Source organism: Poecilia reticulata, linkage group LG3 (assembly GCF_000633615.1).
Source record: "Poecilia reticulata strain Guanapo linkage group LG3, Guppy_female_1.0+MT, whole genome shotgun sequence".
In the NCBI taxonomy this organism is placed as follows: Eukaryota; Metazoa; Chordata; class Actinopteri; order Cyprinodontiformes; family Poeciliidae; genus Poecilia; species Poecilia reticulata.
The window spans coordinates 28,344,890-28,368,744 of NC_024333.1; the positions used below are offsets into that span (position 1 = coordinate 28,344,890).

The 23,855-nt window shown below is 36.2% G+C and overlaps 2 protein-coding genes across 2 annotated transcripts; both read right to left on the reverse strand.

Moving 5' to 3' along the window:
- Positions 1-1,450: 1,450 nt before the first annotated feature.
- Positions 1,451-7,784, reverse strand: krtcap3 (keratinocyte associated protein 3). Its single transcript, XM_008405760.2, has 6 exons — positions 6,912-7,784; positions 5,657-5,841; positions 4,084-4,143; positions 3,797-3,994; positions 3,088-3,222; positions 1,451-2,147 (listed from the first exon to the last, which is right to left on the reverse strand). Exons 1-6 carry the CDS (start codon positions 6,922-6,924, stop codon positions 2,076-2,078), a joined length of 663 nt encoding a protein of 220 aa, XP_008403982.1. The 5' UTR covers positions 6,925-7,784; the 3' UTR covers positions 1,451-2,075.
- Positions 7,785-8,462: 678 nt separating this feature from the next.
- LOC103462769 (nuclear receptor-binding protein-like) lies at positions 8,463-23,075 on the reverse strand. The gene is made up of 18 exons (XM_008405759.2): positions 22,773-23,075; positions 22,210-22,605; positions 20,632-20,754; positions 20,387-20,488; positions 20,201-20,290; positions 19,984-20,024; positions 19,781-19,875; positions 17,088-17,171; positions 16,857-16,915; positions 16,681-16,779; positions 16,436-16,568; positions 15,850-15,940; positions 15,426-15,476; positions 14,807-14,942; positions 14,655-14,708; positions 14,508-14,571; positions 11,035-11,090; positions 8,463-10,365 (listed from the first exon to the last, which is right to left on the reverse strand). Exons 2-18 carry the CDS (start codon positions 22,435-22,437, stop codon positions 10,306-10,308), a joined length of 1,566 nt encoding a protein of 521 aa, XP_008403981.1. The 5' UTR covers positions 22,438-22,605; positions 22,773-23,075; the 3' UTR covers positions 8,463-10,305.
- Positions 23,076-23,855: the final 780 nt, after the last annotated feature.

Consider the following 23,855-nt stretch of genomic DNA (forward strand, 5'->3'; position numbering starts at 1 on the left):
GATGTGGGCGTGTTAGAGCTACAGTGGGCTGCTTAAAAATTCATCTCGACTATAATGGAATACTAATGAAGCCTAATGCGTTGTGGCGTTTTGACTGCGTGACTGGACTGCATTATCACAACCAAAATTTGCGTCATAAATATGACGCATATTTTGAAAGGTGCTGCATTTTATTTTACGCTTTTTTTGTGCTTCATAGTGACACAATTTAGCTTTTCTCACTTCTCACAGCTTTAAATATGTTTAAAAATGAATTTGTTTCAGTAGTTCAGTTCATCTCATGTTATTCAGAAAAGCCTAGTACATTTCTGACCTCTGCTTGAACTATTTTGAGAATTATGTCTTAATAAAAATCACAAGTTACATTTCTCTAAATAGAGACCATTAAAATTGATGTTAAGCAAGTTATGTCATGATATGGCTTACACAATGGTAAATAAAAATGAATTGACAATTGGTCAGCAGACAGTGAACCTTCCTCAAAGAGAGCAAGCCACAAATAGTCACAGCTAAAGACTTTGTCTGTTCAGAGTGCAAAGAAATAGGAAGTTGAGTGGAAGGAAAACATGTGGAAGAAAATGCAATTTGACTCGAAGGTTCACCAGCCACAACAAATATCCATGAATTGTATGACAAATGTTGCATTTGTTGTCTTAAGTCACTCCTGATAAGGTAATCAGTTTTCTGAGCCAAGAAGATAAAAGATTACACTGGTGCTCCATGTGGGTCCAAAGTCCTTTTTTCAGATGAATATTAATTTTGCTTTTCATTTCAAAAGCAAAGCGTTGGAATCTGAAATCAGAGTGGAAAGGCAAAGAGAAGTTTGATGTGGGGAGCCGCGTCATCTGCTGGTTTTGGGCCAATCAAGTCCAGCATCAGTGGAAGTGTCTACCAGGAAACATGACCATATCCTTCATTTATAAATTGTTTGGAGATGCTGCTGTCAGTTTTCAAACAGACTTAGCAAATGCTGACACTAACAAATAAATGGCATTGATTAAAAACTAATGCAAGAAAGCAAAAGAATATGTAACTAGTTATAAGTCGCTTGATAAAATGTCACATTTTTTCTCATGTTTTTAAAATCCTCCTTAAAATGATTTGAATTTCTTGCTGCAGCTCGTTGTTGTGACTGTATTAGTCAACACTTACGTCAATATTTGTCCTGCAGAGCATCAGGATTAGAGTTTTGCGCTATGATTTCCTTCCACACAGTTAAGTACGGCCCTAGATTAACCGTTTCATGGCTGATCTGATCCTGATCCTCTCTGTCACAGAGTTGTGGGGGGTCCGGCTCAGGCTGCTGACCCACATACTGGTTTTAACCTTTTAATGTGACCCCACTTAACAATGACCAACATTACAGAACATATATAAATACACAGAGTCCAAACATGGCTTTTTGGGTTTAACTTTGTTTTTTAATGCATGTTGTTCAGAATACATTTATTTTCCAGCATATTTGAATGTTTCCTTTTAGTTTWTATATTATAAAAAAATAATGATTGAACCAAGTTGATAGATAATGGCAAATGATGTAGAAAATGAAACAAATGGAGTTAAAAATGTCCAACATACCTTGAAATACAATTTTTGAAACAATGCAATTACAGTATGATATATATATATAAAACTGGTAATTATCAGTTTTATTTTAATTAACAAATGCTGCATGTTTCATTTACCTTCCTGTTTAATGCCAATAGTAAAAAAAAAAAGAAAAAAAAAGTGCAGTTTACTATTTTATGGCATTAAATCGAATGGAAGTCAAAGCTGAATGTAGAAAAAAAAATATTTAAAAAATTTTAAGGCATGTTAGATTTCATGGAGTGGTTAAAAAAAGGTAAACAAACTGTTAAATAATTACTTTTAAGAAATMAAAATCAAACTAAAAAACTGTCTTCATAAGCATTGGTTTCATATTAGGTTCTAATAAACCTAAATATTAGGACGGCCATTTTAAGACATTGTCACATTTACGCACACACATCCAAGCACATATTAACCTTCATAACCTTTAACCTTTAAGTTCCTCAGTTTGAAATGGACAGACTTCTACAGACTTATGAAGCGTTTTATGCTTCAGCTTTCAAATGTTTTCCCATAAGGCGACGAGTTTGTGGAGAGTTTTCAGCCTCTTCCTCCAACTGTAATGAAAAAGGAAGGAAAATRTGATAATATGAACAAATCTGCTGTAATTAAACGGATGTAGTGCAGTGCAATGACAGAAATGTTCATTATCTGCAACTAATAAGTTTTATGTTCAATTAAAGTGTGTCATCATAAAAATTTAACAATGGACAATCATCATTATAAGGAAGTTTCTGGACTCAAAGCTTGTCAGTATGGTTTATAGAAAACYAATAGATAATAAATGAAATAAAAATATTGAACAGAAATATCTCACAACATTTCAAACTTCAGTGGCTGAAGTGCATTGGAGATTTTTTTTTTTTTGCTTTAGCAGCTCAATAATAATAATAAAGTGAACATTTTAAAATCTTAATCTTCTGTAAGGGGCAGAAAAAAAATAAAATCACCAGATTATCAGTAAATTTGTATACTTATATATGTATCAAGACAAAGCATTGCAGGTTAAACTGCAAAATATAGGTATTGTACAACTCTAATAGTACAGAAAAACTCAAGTATGAATATTTAAAATCTACATTAATTTACTTAGTTATAACCTAAAACAGAAGAAGAGTCAACTAAAACACAGGATGATTAAAAAAAAAAGAGTCACCTTGACATATTAAAAGGCCCATTATTATTATTATTATTATTATTATTATTATTATAAGTTAATAGAAGACTAAACAAACTGAAATTTGCTTCATACCTCTATAGTGATGCATAATTTCATTTTTTGTCTAAGAAAAGCTAAAAAATATGTGTATGGATGGTCCCTGCCTGATTTAACACGGATTATCCTGATTTAACACGGATTATCCAACACATGAATAGGTTCTGTGTCTGAATAAAACCAAACCAGAACCAGTTTGACTCRGAGTCAGCGGGAGATGCAGAAAGTCACAGACCACAGGTAGAGCCTGGAGCGCTTCTGTCTTCCCTGCAGAGACTCACCTGCTCTTTGATGTAGCTCTTCCCACACGGTGCGATCCCTCTGAGAGCCAGTCCGACCATGAAGCACCACACCGACAGGAAGGCTTCCGCTGCCGACAGCATGGCACAGGGGATCCACAAGGCCAGCGTGGTGTCCTGAGCCACAGCAGGAAGTGGAAAAAGCAATAATAAATAATATATTTCGGACTATAAGCCGCTACTTTTTTCCCACGCTTTGAGTCATGTGGCTTGTAGCCCGGTGCGGCTTTTCTGTGGATTTTTCTTCAACCACCAGGGGGCTCTCTAGCAGGAAGTGAATCATTGGAAGTCAAAATTGGAAATCAAAGAAGAAAGCGCTGCTTTTCATTTAGATTCGAACAAGCACATGCTAGCAGCAGGCACGACGGAGAAATGTTTTGAAAGTCCTATGATGCAGCTTTTTAGTTGAAGGTTATCGATCTGGCAGTACAGATCGATAGCCTCTGCAATCCATCTGTATGTGAACGAAACCATGCCGGGGCTGCGTCCTTAATGGCAGATTTATTAAGGAAGCAGCCCTCTGTTGCGACCTTGTGGAAAACCAAGAGTGGCGGAGATACCAGCAGCTAATAGCCCGGTGCGGCTTATATATGTACGTTTCCAGTTTTTAAAAAAATTTTTTATTGTAGGTCCGGAAAATACTGTATATATAATTTAATAAAAAGTATTGAGCGATGCAGCTTCCACTCACATAGATTCGTGTTGTATCAAACGGGCACTGAGCGCTGACAGGCGAGCGGGCGTTGATGGGCACCACTGTGTCGTTGCATCCCATCATCAGACCGCTTCCGTTATAGGCGATGGTGACGCCAATGGCTACGAGGAGCCCAGCGCTGCAGGCGGCTGATAGCAGGGCGTTCAGGAAGGACGCCACCATAAGCCCTATTATCTGGGGACACAGAGGAAACRTCATGAAAAGTGGGAAAATAAAACGCAACATGCTATGTTTCAGTATCTGGAGACGTGTTAAACTCTTACCAGCTTAAACTTGTGAAGGTTCCTTGAAACCACAATGGCAATAATCCCAGAGGCAATGCTCTGTGAGACAAACATGAGCAAAGTCGACTTTATTAGACTCTGGAATAGTAAGGAATCCTTCCCCCGGGTGGTGAAACTGGATTATTAATATGGCTGTTTAGATTAAAAAAAGGAATTAAATCAGYGAACAGAATGCTGAACATCGAAACAGAAGCCATCAACAAAATCTGATACATATATTTTGTAATTTGTAGCTCGTAACCCTTATACGTTTTATCGGCCTTATTTATGACCCTCACATTCAATTTGAGGAAATTTTAGAAAAAGAAGTGAAAGTTCACACCATCTTATTGCTGACGAGTGTCAGTTTTTCTGATAAATGAAGGTAATGAGGCCTGCCCTGCAGGGACAGCTGATTAGTCTGAAGAACCAGCTCCTTTATGACGGGCAAGTTCTGTCTTGATGGCAGAGAAAAACACACAGCAGTATGACTGCACAGACAGACCGACATCAACTGGGACAGAAGGATTTACATCTTATGTGTTTTATGTCGTTGCTCCAATGCAGAAGAGGAAAAGAAATCAGTAGGCAGGCAGAACCTGCAAACACAAATATTTGTTAGACCTAAATCTAATAAAATTATTAAGATTTGCAGATTGTTATTCACACATGTTCTTTGTCCAATCTTATTTTTGCAAAGAACATTGGACTAGATTTTAACTATCTGGATGTGAAAATCCAGACCAAATCTTAACCACTTGAAGATGTAATTGCAGCAAAAATTGTCTCTACAAACTGTTGAGTTACTGGGACTGGATGGAGACACACAACACATCATTTACAGATTTTATTTGTAAAAAAAAAAAAGTAAAATGTTATTGCAAAAAAAAATAAAAAATTAAACTTTTTGAAGTGTTTTAACGTCACAAGGTGTGAAGGTCTATAAGGTATTCATAATTTTCCAATGCCCTGTAAATATAACAATGAAAATAAATGACACTGCTTTGCTCAGTGACAAAAGCTGAACAAATTCCAAAAGTTGAACGATTAGAAGATAGGTTTTAATGAATGTAAATAAAATGTATGGAGGTGCATTCTGTACCTGGTTCAACTGGAGAATTTTTATGGTTTAAAAAAAAATACATGTTGTGTAATTGTGACAATGTAAACATTAATCTATAGCTGCATCCAGCTTTACTATCAAACCAGGAAAATAATCAATAAGCAATTAGAGGAAATGTGGTTGATGTGTAATTCCCCTCAGCTGCCTGGAAAGAAGAGAAAACCAAGAGCAGAGGAGAGAAATGCCGTAACAAAGAGATGGAACAAAGGTAAAGGTTTATCAAAAAGAATAAATATAAATAGCGTTTCCAGCCACACACCATGTGTCCTCAGATGTGACTGAGAACAAACATTTAGCCAGTATTGTGTTTAAAAAGCCACTGAATGACAATAACTAGTCAAACACCTGCTACACATGACACAACATGCACAACTCCTGATAACTGCATCATTTTCATGCATCAGTTTCCTCAGCTGATTTAAAAACCAACCGTCTGACGCAGTAACCTACCAGCAGGCCAGAKGTGACAGAAATGATGTTGGCTACAGTGTACTGAGTACTAATGTGCTGGCTGGGTTTGGAAATGTGGCGCAGGACGCTGCCATGGACGATGGCWCCCAGGATGAAGTTGATATGGCCGACCAGGATGAGAACGAGCCCCTTTTTCATCAGCCGCCCCGGCCCTGTGTCCTTATCTAGGGGGGAGAAACACAGGGTTGAAGAGTTGTTTTCATTAGTTAAATTAAACTATACAATTAAATCATATTGGAAATAACTGGGTTAATTTGAACTGAAGCAGGACCAAGTTGGATTGCATTTAACCAGATCTAAGAGTTGTCTTTTTCTTATCTTGTAATTGGCCTTGAGATGACGTCCAAGGAGAATTTATGCTGTAATAATATCTTAGGATATAGCCAGTTTCATCTTAAATTAAAAGATGCCTATTTAAGTAGTCACATTATTAAAAAAACATCACTTTTCTAGTTTTGAAAAGGGCTTTTTGGTTTTACCGCTGAGTAAAAAACTTAATCATACCCCTATAATTTCAAATTTCTCTGCTGCAACAAGTTTGTTTCTGAATGGAAATGAATCAAGCAACAATAGTAAAATGTAGAAGCAACATTAATTAGAAAGGACAACATAATTTTTGAAACATTTGATTAAAAATGGACATTCAAAAATAATTTTTGTTTTCCTATTAATAACTGACATTTTTTTCCCCTTTGGCAGAACCAAAACCAAAGTCTTCTTATAATTGCTGACTAATCTTTTGCCATGTTTCCACTTGTATTTAGTCAGTTTATGTATCAGTAAGCTAAACATAAGTAAATAAAACACTATTTTAAACCTTAACCTGCCAAGTGTGTGAGCTTAACTGTRTATAAATAAATAACACCGCTTGCATTTAAAAATAGAGAAAACCTCACTAATAAATTGCTTACTTGATACATGRAAGGTTTAGCTAAACATTGACTATTTCTCCTGTTTTTCAGGTTTAATCATTTTCAAGRAGAAACTCTTTAATGGATATTCTTCCACAGGTTGCAACAATCACATCTGTGCACACAAAGCCTCGGCGGACTATCGGCAGATTCCCGTCTATTTACCCAACAAATGATGCAGACATTTCATAAATAATCCGCCTTGTGCTCGGAGGCCTGCTGTAAATTACAGCAGTGGAGACCAAGCGTGGACAGCAGCCMTTGACCCCWGCTTGAAAACACGATTCTGATTTCGTGACATCCACCAAAACACAAGGACTCACCAAAGCTGCACATTTCTCTGCCGCAGGCTCGAGTCTTTCTGTTACTCTTTACTGTTTTTTTTTTTTTTCCCCCACAGAAAAGGCTCAAACAAAAGCTTCTTTAGCCGCTCCGTCCCACACGGACGTCCCTCTGTCCACTTCCTGGTTGACGTAATTTACCTGTGCTTTACCTGCGACGTGCTGCACGCGCTCCACATTACAGAAAATATTAGAAATTAGAATATATTCGAAACATATTTTTTWAAAAGTTGATATATTTAAATCATTATACWGAATTATACATTTGAAGTGTTGATTCAATTAATTACCTTACAGATAATAAAAAGCCAAAATAGAGTTTCTTGCATAATTAAAATACGTAAGAGCAAGAACATGTTTACTTTAAACAGAGAAGTCCACAGGGAAACCGCAAAAAGGTAAGGTGCCGTATATACTTCAGCTTATTAAAGGAAAATTGAGCTGGAGAAAAAAGTGTGGTAGAGAAAGTTGCACAAGAAAAGAAAAAGTCACTCCTGAACCTGAGCAGCACCAGAAATGTTTTACCTGGGCGAAGGGTGGTTGTCCAGGGTTACACTTTATTTCAGATTAAAGTAAACATCGCATTTTATTAGAAAATCAAGGTTGAATAGTCTGGAGGAAGAGTGGAGAGGCAAAGAATCATAGATGCAAAAGGGTAAACTGTTTGTTTACTAAAGTAAAAGTAAAAAGTAGCCATTAAAGAAATTACTCGAGTAAAACTTTGTTTGGTAAATAGTCTACCCAATTACTCAGTGATGAAATTACCAATCATTTAATATTTAAGAACTACATAATCAGACGGACCTAAATATAATGTTGAGATTTAGGTATTTTAATGTCAAAATTTACAATAATTTATAAAAAAATGTTGCAAAAATACTTTTTTTTTTATTACAAATTGGTTTATTTCAATAAAAGTGAAACTTTAATAAAAACTCCAGGTGCGTGTTTGTCTGGTGAAGTTTTTTGTTAAAACATGTTTGTTTTTAATTCAGTGAGCAGAAAATCCAGAAATTTTACTGAAGTAAGATACTTCATAATAAAATTACTCAAAAGTAAAGAGTACAGAGTAGCAAAAATACTCCCAAAAGTTAACTTTTTTTGTGAAAAAAAGTTAATCAGGTAAATGGATTTAAGTAAATGTACCTAACTCTGGGTACGGGTCCATCTATCAGAAAAATTAGAGCACTTTTTTCTGCTAATAAGCTTCATAAAGATGGTGGTTTAATTCTCCAGCAGGACTCTTAGTGAACTTAGCATCACTGGACTCAATTAGTCAGAAGCTTTTTGGACCTGCAGCCCATGCAGCAATTTAAAACTACAGGAATAAAAGCACTTGACACATCTAATAATTTATATACAGAATCTAAGAGTTGAATTTCTTTAAAAATTGATTCTCGAAAAGAAATGCACATAATTTATTCAATACACAAACACCTTTTTCATAAAGCCATTGGCTGCAACGACCATATAAGCTACATGCATGGACATTTGTACTTAAGTTTGGAAATAATCCCAGAATTACAAAGCAGAGAGCGATCGATCCATTTATTTGAAAGAACTCGCGCATCAAAAAGGCACACGTTTACTGACATTTGTGTCAAAATACAATTTATAAAAACACCTAAATACAACCAAAAGCTCACATCATGGAGTAACAGACTAAAGCTGTCAAATGTGTTTGATTATTTAATAACCAGTTTTATCACCTCTACTGAATGGGGTTTAGGAGGAGGAGAGTTAAACAGGCTGCAGACAGTCGATGTGCAGCCTGGTGGTCGCACTGGTTGGTCTGAACCCCTTCTGTGCTCTGAGGTGGTCCGTTTACATTCCCCCGCTTGACTCGAGCTACTCTTACAAAAATACAATCCCAGAAGCTCACAAAGGGCAAGAATAATAGAAATCACATAAAGGATGAACTAAGAACTGCATACAGCGTGGAGCAGACTGTAACCATAATACGCTTGACAAAGGGAATGTTTTAATAACTAAAGAGTTCATTAAACAGAGTTAAAAAATACCAGTGATATAGGATATGTGAATTATGTAACCAAAAGTTTAACAGAAACAAGAAAGAAATGCTGTAATTCTTTGCAGCATGCTCAGTATTCAGAAATATTTGACCTTTTTAGAAAAAGAAGTAAAGAGTTGGGAGGCAAATTTACTAAAAAACCCGATACGAATTCCCTGATTTCAATTTAGGTCGAACCATGATCTATACGACATAAAATGTGTCTAATTCTTTTAAAACAGAGGATGACAACACAACACCAAGCTCTAGTTGGACCCAATAAATAACTAAAACGTATTTTGTTGGCTCAGACCCTCGATGGGGCGGCTGCGTAAGGAAAAGAAAAAAACACTTGGAATAAAAATAAAGTACCTGTTTCTCCAACAAAACACACCGATCAACCTAAAGATGTTTCTTTAAACAAATTACTACACCAAACTTCAGTACACACATTTCTACTGAAATCTAAGGGCAAAGTAACTGGTCAACTCAGACAGCAGCAACTGTAAACAGAAGAAAACTAAAAATTCATATACATACATATGTATAAAAAAAGGACCTGAAAGCATTTTGACAGATGGAAAAAATATATATATAAATATAAAAAACAAACTAATTCACAGTACCTCAAAGTAAGCAAGTAATGTATTTTCAAAAAGTAAAATACCATAATTGCACTTACTTTGTTTCTTTAATAAAGCGGTTAACCAAAATCTTCTCACATATAACTTAGAAGGCAACAGCTTGATCAGAGAAAGCACAAAAAGCTGAGAATGATATGAAAGGAAGCAAACGTTGAGCGAAATATAACGGGAACATATATATATATATATATATTTATAAAAAAAAGAACAAGGAATTAGAAAGGAGTAGCCTGGCTCTTTCTTTTCTTTTGTTGTGCATGGAAAGGCAATACTAGTCTGTAGGGAAACTACAGTTTGCTGATTGTCAGTGGGTCCGGATGCTGCCATTAAAACATAAACATGACAACACCAGCAGGWTGGTGCGGGAGACATTCGGACATCCCAGGCGGTTCAGACCAACTCCTCCGAAGGAACAAACAAACGAGGCAGCTCCTCATGTAAACAAAGCACACTTAAAGAAAGCATTGGTTTAAAGGGTTCCCAGCCTGGGACACATTCCCTTAGCAGTTATTACACAACCTAAAGTCAAATAGAAAGTTCACAGCTGCTAGTTTCTACGGGGCCGTCTGGCTTTACGTTGGATGTTTTGTGAATTTGGAATATATATATACTTTTTATGTCTTGATGTGAGGGATCCTTCCCAGTTTTGGTCACATAATCACCCAAAGCTCCTTGGAAAGACCTGCTAACAAGGCTGAAGATGAACTCCGGATTATTTGTGCTACTGGAGAGCCTGGCTGAATGTTTCTTCAAGCAGAGAGGAAATTTTTATTTGGTCCATCTGTAGAGAGCAAGAATAGGTTTTAAATAAATAAAAACACACAAATAAAAACTACAAGTGAGTAATTCCCTCAAGCAATATTGAAAGCATATGATGATTTTTAAGAACCAGAAATATATAAATATTAAAAAACATGAAACTTATGTTATCTTTTAAGCAAAAGGAAAATCTGAAACAGGCCAATTAAAACAGGGACAGGAATAAACTGTTGATTTCAGACAAATACAGGATTATTTTCTTGAAAAAGACTCAGGAATATGTCAGTGGATTTTAGAGCAATGATTGGGAACAGAAAAATAATGAGTGAGATCAGAAACAACTGTTATTTATTGCTTTTTGTATATTTGCCAAAGTATTATTATTTTTTTAACAACTCAAACAGAAAGCTGTACAAATGATGATATAAACAATATAGTTAGGATTTCGTCCAATTAAACAAATAAGCTATTTTGTCATCACATTATGGTGTTTGTAATTTTTTCTGCTTTCGACGCATTTAAAGAACATTTTCGGCCTGATACCTTCCCAGCTTCTCCCACCGATTCTCAGTGGTTATGTTATGTCAGAGGCACTAAATGCATTAAATGCTATAAAGTTTTTCTTCTGAATCAGGAGTTTCTAGTGAAGCTGGTTAGCAGTGCACGTTCTGCTGCGGCGTCACACACTCACCTCACTGATCAAGCCCAGCTGCACCAACTCTGCAGCTAAATCTTTAACACTTTCATCTGAAACACAGAGCCGCAGTTAGTGACGGGAAACGAAGGCGAGACCATTTCAACACCAACAAGTTAAACTGCAGCAACACGATGATRAGCTCATGACACTTTTTATACTTGAAGGATTTGCATGTTTAAGTATCAAGCATTGAAACATTTAAATAATCATCTCTGGATTTACTGTTGCAGTTTTGCATTTCCAGCTTTATTCAAACTTGATTGCTGAACGGTGGCATTTTTGGGCCTTTATATTACTGTTTTAATGAGCTACATGTTTTAAGACGTTTATAGAAGTGTCCTCCCTATGTTTTAAAACACGTGGTCCGGGGGCCAAATCCGGCCCGYCATAAGCTTTAATGTGGCCCTCTATGTAGAAGGACATAAATAAAACTTTTAAGACAATAGCTGCGTACTTAAATATTTTTTATTATTCAAATCAACAAATGAAATTCGCACTATCAAATTAATGTGCAACATTATTTAAAAAGTTCTCATTGATTAGTACTTTATCTGTTTGTTAATGGGTAGTTTGATAAATGCGTCCTGYCACAACCGGTCATTTGAGGACATTTATAATCTGGATATGGTCTGAAAAATGATGAGTTTGACATTAAAATCTACATGACAGAAAACAAAACTACTAAAAATAATAGTGAAGTCTTTAAATACATATAGAAAAAAACAATGTGTAAAACTGATGCAAATGTGAAAATACTGAAATGCTGCAAAGTAGGTCAGATTTTTTTTGATGACCTTTGATGCCTGCTTTATTCTACTTTTTACGTTTGTATCTCATAAATCTTTTTGTTTTTCCAAACTTACCAGTAAATTACTAAAAACAAACACTTCAACACCGTTTTTCTTGAAGCCCAAATCTGAGGCAACTTAAATAAATAAACATAAATAAGWGACTAAAAGCGCTGAACAGCCAAAAAATAGTTTGGGGTTTTTCAACTGTTTTATGCTAATTTTGATGATCTGAATCCAAAAATCATACTGGTTTTGCTCAATCAGGTCAACTTTCTGAACTATGGATGCAACATGAGCATCAAATTGCATCTCACATCTGGATGGTTTGCTGAGATTCTGGGATCAATTAGTGATCAATTTACATGTTCTTACCCTCATCAGTGTTTAAATGATCAATTTACAGAAACCCAAGTTTAATTRATTAATACACTCTGCTAGAAACCATTTTTGTCTCCTAAAACCTTTTTTTGGATGAGAAATATTAACAGAAATGAACTGATGATGTCACAAAAATGTCATCAGTTTAGTCRGAAGAATCAAGTTAGAATAAAAGCCTGACTGAGAAAAATRGATGTCACTTTTGGATTCAGCAGTGCAAAATAGTCCTAATTCAGGTAACTTCCAAAAAATAYATTTTTGTAACCCAGTGTTATTAATCTTGAACTCCAGATGCATAGCAGTGACTAAACTGAACCAGYGGGTGAAATTTGATTGGACCAGTGATCGGCTGATAAGAGATCATTTCAGAATATCAACATCTTAGTGTGTTAGCGTGGCTGATTGGTGTGYGTGGCTGTAAGGAYGCATCGAATCGCCGCGTGCGTGTCAGTGGAATTACGGAGTGAGAGTGCAAAGGACGACATGTGGAGAGAAACGAAGCCGGACACCAAATGACTGGAAGTGCGAGCGTAGATGCGAGACAGAGACATTAAAGGCTGGTAAGAGACGGGAAGAGGAGATGACAGCTGTCAGCTGGAGCCTCTCAGGGTCCTGACATTCTCCACACGGCTGCAGCGTCGCGCATGCCRACCATACCTGTCATACCTATGACAGAGCAGCAGACTCTACTGCCAACATTTCCCTTTCCAGTTGGATAACGCTCTCCATATTGTGGCTTTTATCACAAGCAGTAACATACAAAAAGCGATCTGCTGAGGCACAGCTTTGAAAAATGTATGCTTTGAAGTGAATTTATTATATTTTGATATATTATGTATTACATTTTAGAGATTATTTTTAAGCAAATAGACCTAAGAAAGGGTCAAATTTTGTTACTTATGCTTTGATTATGAAATGTCCTGACACTGGGACTTCTCTACTTCTTATGAATAAAGAAAAAAATAAGAAATCTGGTGCTCCATAATTTCTCTCCCTTCATATAAAGTTAATATATTAAATATAATGTGTAAAAATAAAATATTTTTAGTTTGGTAGTCCAGAGAGTCCTATTCTTAGTAATCTGCTCAGTCTCCAATGACTTGACCCTTGTGAAACTGACCTTTTCTACGACAGCAGTTCTGACCCGGTTATTTAAAGAATGAGAGACATTTTAACTCATAAACTGGGATCTAATAACTTACTGCCAGCAAACGTATTAATCACCACTTTAATCTTCCAGAGGAAATCTTATCATATTCATAATTTTATTATGAATCTGCTTTAGTGCTCAGCATTTTGTCTCATTGCAGCCACAAAAATCTATTTACTAACTGGGATGTTATGCAATAAACAACCACAATAAAATGTATAATTATGACATGGAAGATGAAGATGTTTGGGGTTGTTGTCCTGCAGGAAGGTGAACCTCTGCTCTACCTTCGCTGGTCTAATTGTTCTTATAGCTTGTACTAAACTGTATATTTTGATCAAGTAGAGGTTTCTTCTCATCAGCCTTCAACAGTCTGAGGGACGRATTACATATGCAGGCCACACTATTCAGATCTTTAATTGTTAAAAAGAAACCAAAACACATTCAACTTTTTTTTTTTTACCCACTGAGTTTGTTTAAATCAAAGCYAACAACCCGTTTGGTTAAAGTTTATTTAATGATTATCTGGAACACTGATTAATTCTAGTCTGGATTTTTATTACTTCTTTTTATTTTGCCACTTTAATGTTTTTTGTTTGTTTGTTGTGTTTTTATCATGTAAAAACATTGAACTGCCTTGTTGCTGAAATATAAACTTGACTTCAAGTTCTTGTTGCTGTAATSTGACAAAATATAGGACMGTATTCAAGGGATATGAATAATTTGTAAAGCAGCAGAGTTAGTGGCTAAAGAAATTGTTTTGTAAATTTTACACCGCAGTGGCAATTACAAATAAAATAAACTAATATGCACTCACTAGTTTTACAAGCTATGTTGAATAAGAATATAAACAAAACACTAAAATTTAACATTTTCCTTTAATTGTTGGTATAAWTTTTTTGAAATTCTCACTTTTTTTCTCCATCTTCAACCATAATAAACTTTGACCAGTGCAATTTTTTCTACAAATGAATTTCAAAGGAACTCTGTTATTTATTTTGTTTTTAAATATCAAGTTGTTCTAGTGTAGTATGTGCTCGAAATGATCTGTGAGCTGAAATATTAAAGCATGTAAGACGGCTGGATGGAGGAGCTGAAAGGTTGGACTCAGTTTTCTACATGTAGCGATGATGAGAGTTTGATCTTACGAGGTAACATGTCACAGCTTAGATGTCTGTTCAGTTTATCTTCCAGCTTCAGCAGTAATGTTAGCTAGATGGAGAGAAACAGAAAAACACAAGTTGATTTTTTTTGTAATACACAATAAAAACAAGATTGCTTAAAAAAATACACACATGATATTTTGCTCCCTCCTCAACAGATTCCACGTTGCACTGCATCTGAACAACCTGCGGAAGGAAAAAAAACAACATTGAAAGAAGAAAAGATTCCTAAACCTACATTCAATGRTTTTTAATAAACCGTGTGTGTGCCAGGCTGAACTCACCCGCCGCGTCTCGAGCTCTGCAGGCTCAGGTGTGGGAGATTTGACCGAAGGAACGACAACAGGAGACGTGACTGTTTTGAGCCGAGTCTGCTGGGGACTGGGCACCCCGAACGCCGTCATCGGATAAATACCGTTCCTGATGATGTGGGAAAAGCCCGACAGAAAATGGCAATTTAAGCAAGAAAAGAGAGATTTATGAAAACTTTGATACATTGGTTCTAAATGAAGACCGTAGGATGGCTCGATACTGCCCCCTGGTGGTCAAAAAACAAAAGGCAGACTTTGCGATCCAAAGAATAATTTTTGCCCTCAGTTCATCGACAAAAAACAGTTTAGAGCCACAAAATTTTTTCTTAGAAATATCTACTTAAGCACATGTTTTGAAAATATAAAACAAAACACCAAATTATTTCTATTTTTAAATAAAAAAGAAAAGAAAAAACTTTTGAAGAAAAAAAAAAAGATGGATACATTTCTTTCCAAGAGATAATATTTTCAAAAATGATTTAAGAAAAGCATATATTTTGCAAACGTGAGAAAAATAGATCTAAAAATGAATTAATTTGTAGTTTTTGGTGATTCTGTTGTGGAAATTTTAAGGGATTTTATGCAGACTCACCTCACATCCTCCAGGAATTTGTCAAGTTCTAAGGCAGGAAACTGGGACAGCCTAGAAAAAAGAAAAGAAAAGAAAACACAATGTGAGGGTAATATTGAAAATCAACTATGGTTCATTTTCAATAATAAAATCAACAATATCAAATTCAGTAAAATAAATTCAAAAAACGAAACTGGGATAACCAACATACTTCAAAAAATATTTTTTAACTCCTCATCAGTTTGCTGCAATTTTTTTTTTTTAAATAAAATAAATTAGAAATAAGGGAGTAACTGTACCAGATAACATTTGTTGTGACCCGGAGCCATTTAAGAAAACCAAACTGAACTGGAAGTCGTGTCATAATGGGTACAGTTTTAAATTGCGTTGCATGTCACAGATGACAAACTTTYATCTGATTCTGAATGACATTTTCATCACTTACTTGAGTTGGACATCCTCTTTCGTAACGGCGATCACCAGATTGGGATCCAGCTTCTTCGTAATTTCCTCCAAGGCATTTTCAGGAATCATGTCTGGACAGATTAAAGAGAGAAAAATCACCACATGACTACAGCTAATGGTCTTAAACAACATTTATAGTGTCCATCCCCTGACTTATACTTTTCAATAATATTTCCTCTGATTTGCTTASAGTGTTATTTTGTCTTCATGCAGTAATGATAGCAGGTAATGCTGATTAACCAGTGAATGGACCTGATGTCTTTATGCTACAATAACCTGACACTGCACTTTGATATTAAAAGTTTTTTTTGTCAAAAAAGCCTAAATTGATCAATCTATKTATTTGTAAAAGCAATAAAAAAGGTAAAAACACCCAAGAGGGTGAATACTTTTGACCAWGTTAAATTGTAAAATCATCTGCTTGACCACAAAGTTCCTGATTGAGGCGAAATTAAAACTTCCTGCTTCATGCAAATCATAAGTAATAAATCAGATACAACTATCTAACGTGTAAAACTGTTGAGCTGATCTCAGTGTAAGTTTGTATGTGTGGATTCAGGACTCACGCTGGTAGCTGACAATACAGTGTGCAGCCAATAGTTTTAATAGAGGCACTTCGAAGAGAGCCTGGTTAAACAGCAGCTCCCGGGCTGTAGGCCGCATGCTGGGATCACACGCAAGGCACTTTTGGATTAACTCCTAAAAATATACAAATATCTGATAAACATATTGTTTATGAAAACTGAATTTTAGACAGATCCCAAAATTGYCATGCACAGATAGTGAAAAGCATTAAAACTCTGCGTTTTACCCTCTGTAGCGGGTCTTCCAGTAACTGTATGGCGTTGTCGATGGCTTCCTGAGAAATGTACGAGGAGTCTCCGTTGCTCTGGATTTCCAAAAGYGCCATCTGCAGCACAGCAACACAAGGTCACGTGTGGGAAACGGCTCAGGCAAAAACGTCACGCGCTCTAGGAACCATCTCACCTCTAAGGCACACATGCCGAACGAGTAGATGTCTACAGCCGTGGTGACGTCGTTATCAGCTACAATAACAGAAACAATTAAAACAAAGCTTCCCAGGCGTCTTGTCACACTTCAGCTGTCACAACAGATGTTTAMAAAAAACTGTTTCTACTCATCAGAGGCTTTTGCAARGATGCAATATCTTCAACGTCTCTTAAAATGAACACAGAGAAACAGTTTGGTGATATTTACCTCCATATTCWGGGGCAAGAAAGTGCAAGTTTTTCTGCTCCTCGTGGAACGTCTTCACATGGTTGTTAATGGTATCTGGAGCAACTGTGAATTACAAAAGGATACTTATTTTCGACTTCATCAAAAGGGAAAAAGATGTGAAGGAGAAAGAGGAAAGAAAATACACAGAACAAGAAATTAGTTTTTGGTTAATAAATGAACTCACACCAGGAGTAACAACCAAAGTGTTACTGGTGTAGAAAGTAGAGGTGTGCCGATCGATCGGCCACCGATCATAATCGGCCGATTTCCGTGAATAAGTGAATGGTCGGTGATCGCCGATCACGGTTTCTTGTTGCCGATCACACAAACCGATCACCTGCATCTCATTTCGCAGCCTGCCTGTGCAGCTGGTCTCCTCTTTCCTTCACCCCGCACAGCAACAAATCCTAAGCGATGTAGAACTATAACGCACTGAGTGAATGGGGAAGTTTGCGTGTTGTGGCGGAAAATTGAAGCACGTCAAAATGCATCAACACAACAAATCTAATATGGCATAAAAACAATGCCTTACTTGACGGAGTTTGGCTACATCAAGGCTCACTGCAGTAAAAAAGACATATGGACGATCAGATAGCAGGTAAAGCAGCGCACAGCTACAAACACTCACCCGGATTAGCATGACGGTCAGAAAGCTAAACAAATAACCCGCAAAATTATTTAAGTCTTCGAGCTGCGATGTGGTTCTGTTCTCGCTGTTGAACCGCTGCTATGCGCTACAGGTAGTAATATTTCAGACGGAGCCGCTTCTGCTCCACCTGGTAGTGACTCTCACACCAAACCTCTGTTAAAGCTGCAGCATCTAACCTAAAAAAATACATTTTACATACGTATTAAAACTTTCGCTGTCCTAACATGAGACAGATAATCTCTTAAAAAAAATAGTCGATCTCCTCCCTGTTCTGCATAATTACTCCGCTCAGTCAGCAACAGCCACTCAGAACTAGCAGTAATCAGCTAGCCGCCATGCTATCAGAAAGTTTTCATTCAGTAACTCTGGATTGTTTATTGTAATGGAACTTGTATTTGCCTTTAAATGTTTTTACTTGAATTTTTTGGCAATGTTGAGAGGTTTTATTTTGACTTTTTYCATTATTTAGCCTCTTCAGAGCCTTCATATGTTATCAGTCCGTTAAAGATAGTATTACAGATAGCAGTACAATTTGCAGAATGCCTGTTTTGTTTAGTTCTTGGAAAAAGTTATTAAAAACAAGTTTTTGTCTAAATTAAGGTGAATTCATGGTTCCTTTATCCACATAATGTACCTGGTAGTGTTCATGATTAAAACAAAAAAAATTATTTGATTGGTACCGGCCGATCACATCGGCCGATACCGATCGACCGATACCGATCATGGGTGATCGGAATCGGCAGGAAAAAACCTGATCGGCACATCTCTAGTAGAAAGACATCAAAATAAATCAAATTGTTGAAAWGTTTTGTGTAAGACAGTGGAATAAATACTGAACACAAAGAAAAAACACAGCAAAGACATAAAGAAAGCAAATATAGCTTAAATTTGTCAGCAATTAGGAATCAGTAAAATTAATATCAGGGTCAGAATACTATACTTTATTTATCCTCAAGAGGATATTTTACAATTTGYTGACAAGSTACTCAAGTCTAAGTTTACATTTTAGCAAATAMWAAACCCCCCACAACCAATATAAAATTTCTAAAAAATATTTGCACAAGTATGAATTTATAATAGCAGTGTTTCCCTCAGTGTATAATAAGCCTGGCGGGCCACCAGGCTTTACTTGTGCCCCACCAGGCTAAGCATTGCTTCTTTCTTTCTTTTTTTATATATATTTGCCTTTTTTAAGACTTCTTAGTAGGTTTTCATGTATTAATCTTCCAGTCTTTCAGTAACACATGATTACCAAGTGATATTTTAAAATTTCCTGTCTTTTAAACATTTTTTAACTCAAAAGCATGACGGGCTGCTGGATCAATGACTGCCAAGCGTCCAACCACCAGGCTTAGCAAGTTTTCTGGGGCAAACCCTGAATARGAATTACAATAATCTAATACATAAAGAATGTAATATCAGCTGGTTTTGTCTTGTTTGATGGGCTAGAAAAATGCTTATTATTAACAAAGTGTTACAGAAGATCATTATGGCTACAAAATACTTAGAAAACTGGTCAATATCTACATTTTCCAGTGAGCACCGTTAGAGCCGAAGCATCTTAAAATAGTACAGGTTTTTTGTTGCTCAATATTTAGTAGTAACTTGATTATGTATCAATTTAAAATTCAGTACGGATTATTTGTTTTTTAGTGACATCTGGTCTGAATTTCATATCAAACAGACGTGATTTGAAATTTCTAAACTGGGAAAAACATTTTCATGTTTTCTCTGCAGATGAAATAGAAATTAAATGTTACACAACGGCAGAAAAATAACATATTGAATAAAGATATTGTTTCAAAGATTGTGGAGTGAATAAAAGAAAAATGTCATGGCAAAAGTGTGTGAGAAGTCGATTTGACCAAAAAAAAAAAAAAAGGGAAAGTCTACATGAGGTGTTAAAAATTTAATGTCCAGTTCATAAGAGTGAACTGAAAGTTTTAGCTCTATTATTCATAATTTAGTATAATTTAACTCCTCCTATTAAAGCCTTTGGGATGAAACTGGTGTAATTGTATACCTGATCCAATCTTAATGAGCCCGTTGTGCTGAATGAAGACGGTGTCACAGGTAAGGTTGCCGTGAATGATAGGTGGATCACATGAGTGGAGATAACTGTAAACCAAAGAGAGATGATGAATAAATTCACAATTAAAAGCAAAGATCTGAAAATGATCACTAAGCTGGAAGTAAGTTTAGCAAAACGTCTGACACTAAACCGACCTGAGCGCAGACAGGATCTGTGTGCACCATCTCTTCCACGCCTGACGGAGCAAGAAGAAAGAAAATCATTAGAAGATATTGTAGCTGCTTTTCAAGACGGGCTAAATAAACGGAGATTACACTCAAAATACAAAAACATATGCAATCAGTGCAAGGCAGAATCATTCAGTTCAGTTTTGTTTATATTGCGCCAAGTTGCAACAAATTTTTCCTGTACCTTTTCATTCATACTTTTGTGGTTCTTCCTTGTCTTCTTTAGAAACTGCTTTAAGCTTCCAGATGACATGTACTCAGTGATAAAAATCACCTGGCAGAGAAAAGACATTTAAGGGAAGTGTAAATCTTTAAGAAACTGTTTATCTAGTAGAAAAAAAGCAGGTGTGTTAAACGACGTAAGACTCACCCTGGCTCTGGTGTCCTTTGTGTCAGCCCAATACTTATGAAACTTGACGATATTGGCATGTTCCAAATGAATAAGGTTATCAAATACAGCCTTGACTTTCTCCTAAATCAATTCCAAAAATATAACAAAACATAAGGAAATAACAATAATAATGAGCATGTGAGAAGTTTACATTTTCTTAATGAAGTATTTGACAATATGCCTATTTAACTATTTTCTCTGGACCTGTGACATCAGGCCTTTACCTCCAGCGGTTTGAAGTTCTTCCTCTCTGAAATCATGACTTCATTCCAAACTACTTCCACTCCCTCCTCTGTGTCCATGGCCAAATAAGCAGCGTCTATTCCCGGGACATTACGCTGATTGACCTGCGTTTACAGGGATCAGAAGCTAAATATTAGATGAGGATTAAAATACAGCACAGCTGATAATCTGTAGAGGATTAAAAAGAGAGTCGCTAATGAGTAAAAACTGAGAAGCGTGGATTCGCTGAAGGTCTGGGTGCCTTCAAATAAATTTGGTGAAGTGTTGACACCAACACGAAGCATTTCATTTGCACATATCAACTGATTACATTTAAAGGAGATGAGTTATTTTATTTTAAGTCAAATTATGAATTAACTGTTTCCTGACGTTTTTTGAAATGTAACAAGTTTGAAAACATTTCTTTTTTTTTGCAGAGATGAATTTTAAATAGTCCTGCTGTTAGGACTGTTGACGACTAGAGTGAGGATTTATTGCATCACTCATCATTGCAATCATAATAAAAAGCTTGATTTATCATGAAAAAGATAAATTAATGATGAAATAAATGTTGTTGCAATTATTACCCTTACTACATTTTTCACTTTTGGTTCCATAAGAGCACCAATGAATAATCAATACATTTGATAAATGCAGTTTCTGTGTGCAGTTGAGTGATTAAAAATCACACTTCGTTATGCAAATGGTTTTCTGAAGAAACCTATTTCAACACAGAAATGTTTTTAAAAGCAGTTTTTGTGTTTGTGATGTAGTTTCCTAAGAAAGTTTACAAAGAGGTTTGAAATGCTTCCTTTCACTTTTATCGTTATCACAATAAACACCACAATATATCATGGTAAAATTTAAAGTCTAACCTACCGACAATATTTTTCCTAGTGGAAGTTGGTACTTAAAAGGCATTTAAAACTAGTTCATAGAATTAGAGACATGCTGGGTCGGCAAATAGTGGCAGGCTTCTGGAAAACTCACTCAAAATAAGGCCCGACATTTTCAACAAGAAATAATCACAGGCTGATGTTTACAGTTAGCAATGCTAACGCAACCACAGGATGCTAAAAGCAGCCTAAAGCGTCAACTTGGTTTCCAACACAAAGTGTTATTGAAAGTCAGCTCCTAATATAGACACTTAAAGATCTTTCTCAAAAAAGTTGATTAAAGCTCCTCCTCAAGTAGTACATTAATGATTTAATAATCTAATTTATAGCAGTAAATCTGAGCTTTTCTCCCTTTAAATGTTAGTTGGACAGTGGCATATGCACTGAACAAATATTTTAATTAAAACAAACAAAAATCTGTATCAGCATCTCACAGCATTACAAATACTGGTAATAAGTATCTGATTGGTGATATAATATTTATCGGTTCAGGTTTCTCTTTGCACAAAAATAAATTGTAATATTGTAAGCATTGCTGTATATATGCAGTTAGACAATCCCTGATTGACTACAGGGACTTTTAGACGARTTTTTAATGAAACCCAAACTTTAGCTGAAACCTTAAAGTCCTTTTAAATGGATGTATGAGGGGGGGGAAGGATGACTTGTGCTGCAAATAATCACCTCTTCTCGACGTTTCTGCCAGCGGCCACAAGGACTCTCCTCCAGGATCTCTGATTCATCTTCGCTCTCATCCTCATCCTCGGTCGCTGAGGTGGTCACCGGTTTTGGAGAAGCCACGGAGGAAGTAGTGGGTGTCCCACCTTGAGCCTGCGTTGAACTCGGGGACAGGTTTCCTGCTGTAAACTCTGACTTCGCGTCTGTACCGGGTTTCTCCTCCGCCTCCGACATGACAGCAAACCTTATTCTAACGTGGCTTCGCTAGATTCCTGAGCCCGGCCGGAAGCAAGTGATGGAGTACCGCTGTGTCTTCTGCTCTCCTCTCGGCTTTTGAGTTAATCATGAATCCAGTTTATTTTAAATGGGCTGGACGTCAATGAAAGGCTCAGAGAAGAAAAGCTGTCAACAACATCCAAAAAAGACGAGCGATTAGAAGGCATGATAACTTTTAAAGGTCCTCTCACTTTTAAAACTAATTTAATAAAATTCTTAAGCGATGAAGACATTTATTAGTATTTGTTACTAATTTTGATTAATCAAAAGAGCAATCAAATTTGTTACCTTACCTGCATGACACTGTTAGCTAAAAGTTCAGCCACACACTACTTTGCTAACTTTCCCCTGGCTAATAAGCTAGTGAAAGCCAAATAAACTACTTAGTTTCGACCACTATCCACACAAAAATAACYAATTAAAACCTTAAAGAGGACAAACAAAACCCTCAAATAGCTAAAAACAGGTCCTAGTTACATGTTGACGAATGCAGCAAAAATTAGAGGTCTAAACAAAAATGCTAGTTCGTCATAAAAATGTAGCATCTCAAGTCCCTTTCTGTGAGCCGGAGTGGGAGGGGCGGGGCGGGACTTGAGGAGCGCCTGTGTGCGCACAGAAAACGCAGCGCGCCGCTAGAGAACATCACGTACCGAGCTGCGGAACAAGTCACAGCTTTGTTTATCCGCTCCCTGCTCGGCGAAGACATTTAAACAATGTTACATATTGTGTTGCTTTCTATGTGCCACGTCTAATGAAAGTCTAAAACGACAGGAACGAGATTGTTTTGGACGTTTTTAGTCTATTTAAGCGTATTTATTTATTTAACAATATGTGAGACTAATAATGATATAAAATAAAATTGTATAAAATTGGGAAAGACGGTAGAAAAACCATCGTACTAAGACATTTTGTACTGCGAGTGTGAGATTGAATGTGTAAAATACTGCAACGTTTCAGCAAAAAGAAAAAGAAAAAGAGGAACAAATGTATTTGGTTATCTGAATTTGTATTTCCTGTGCTCTATGGTAAATTAATAATTCACATGATGCAACGGGCTGGCAAAAAGAAAGTTACCAACAACCAGTAGAACAATAATAAATAAACATACGGTAATGTACATGTTTGGCAGGACAGATACTCACTTATAATTTAAATGAGTAAAAATACTAATGATAATTATAGAAAGGGCAGCACAGGGATAGACTAATAATAATTTTTGCGCCAAAGATTTTACGGGTGCGTAGAAATAAAGATGGACCCTCCCCCCAGGCCCCCAAAGGGAATAGTGCATTCACAGTATTTGGTTTCCAAGATTCCTGCGATTTATCTGATATTGTTTGTAAGTCCCCTCATGTATTTTTCAGTATACACCCAGG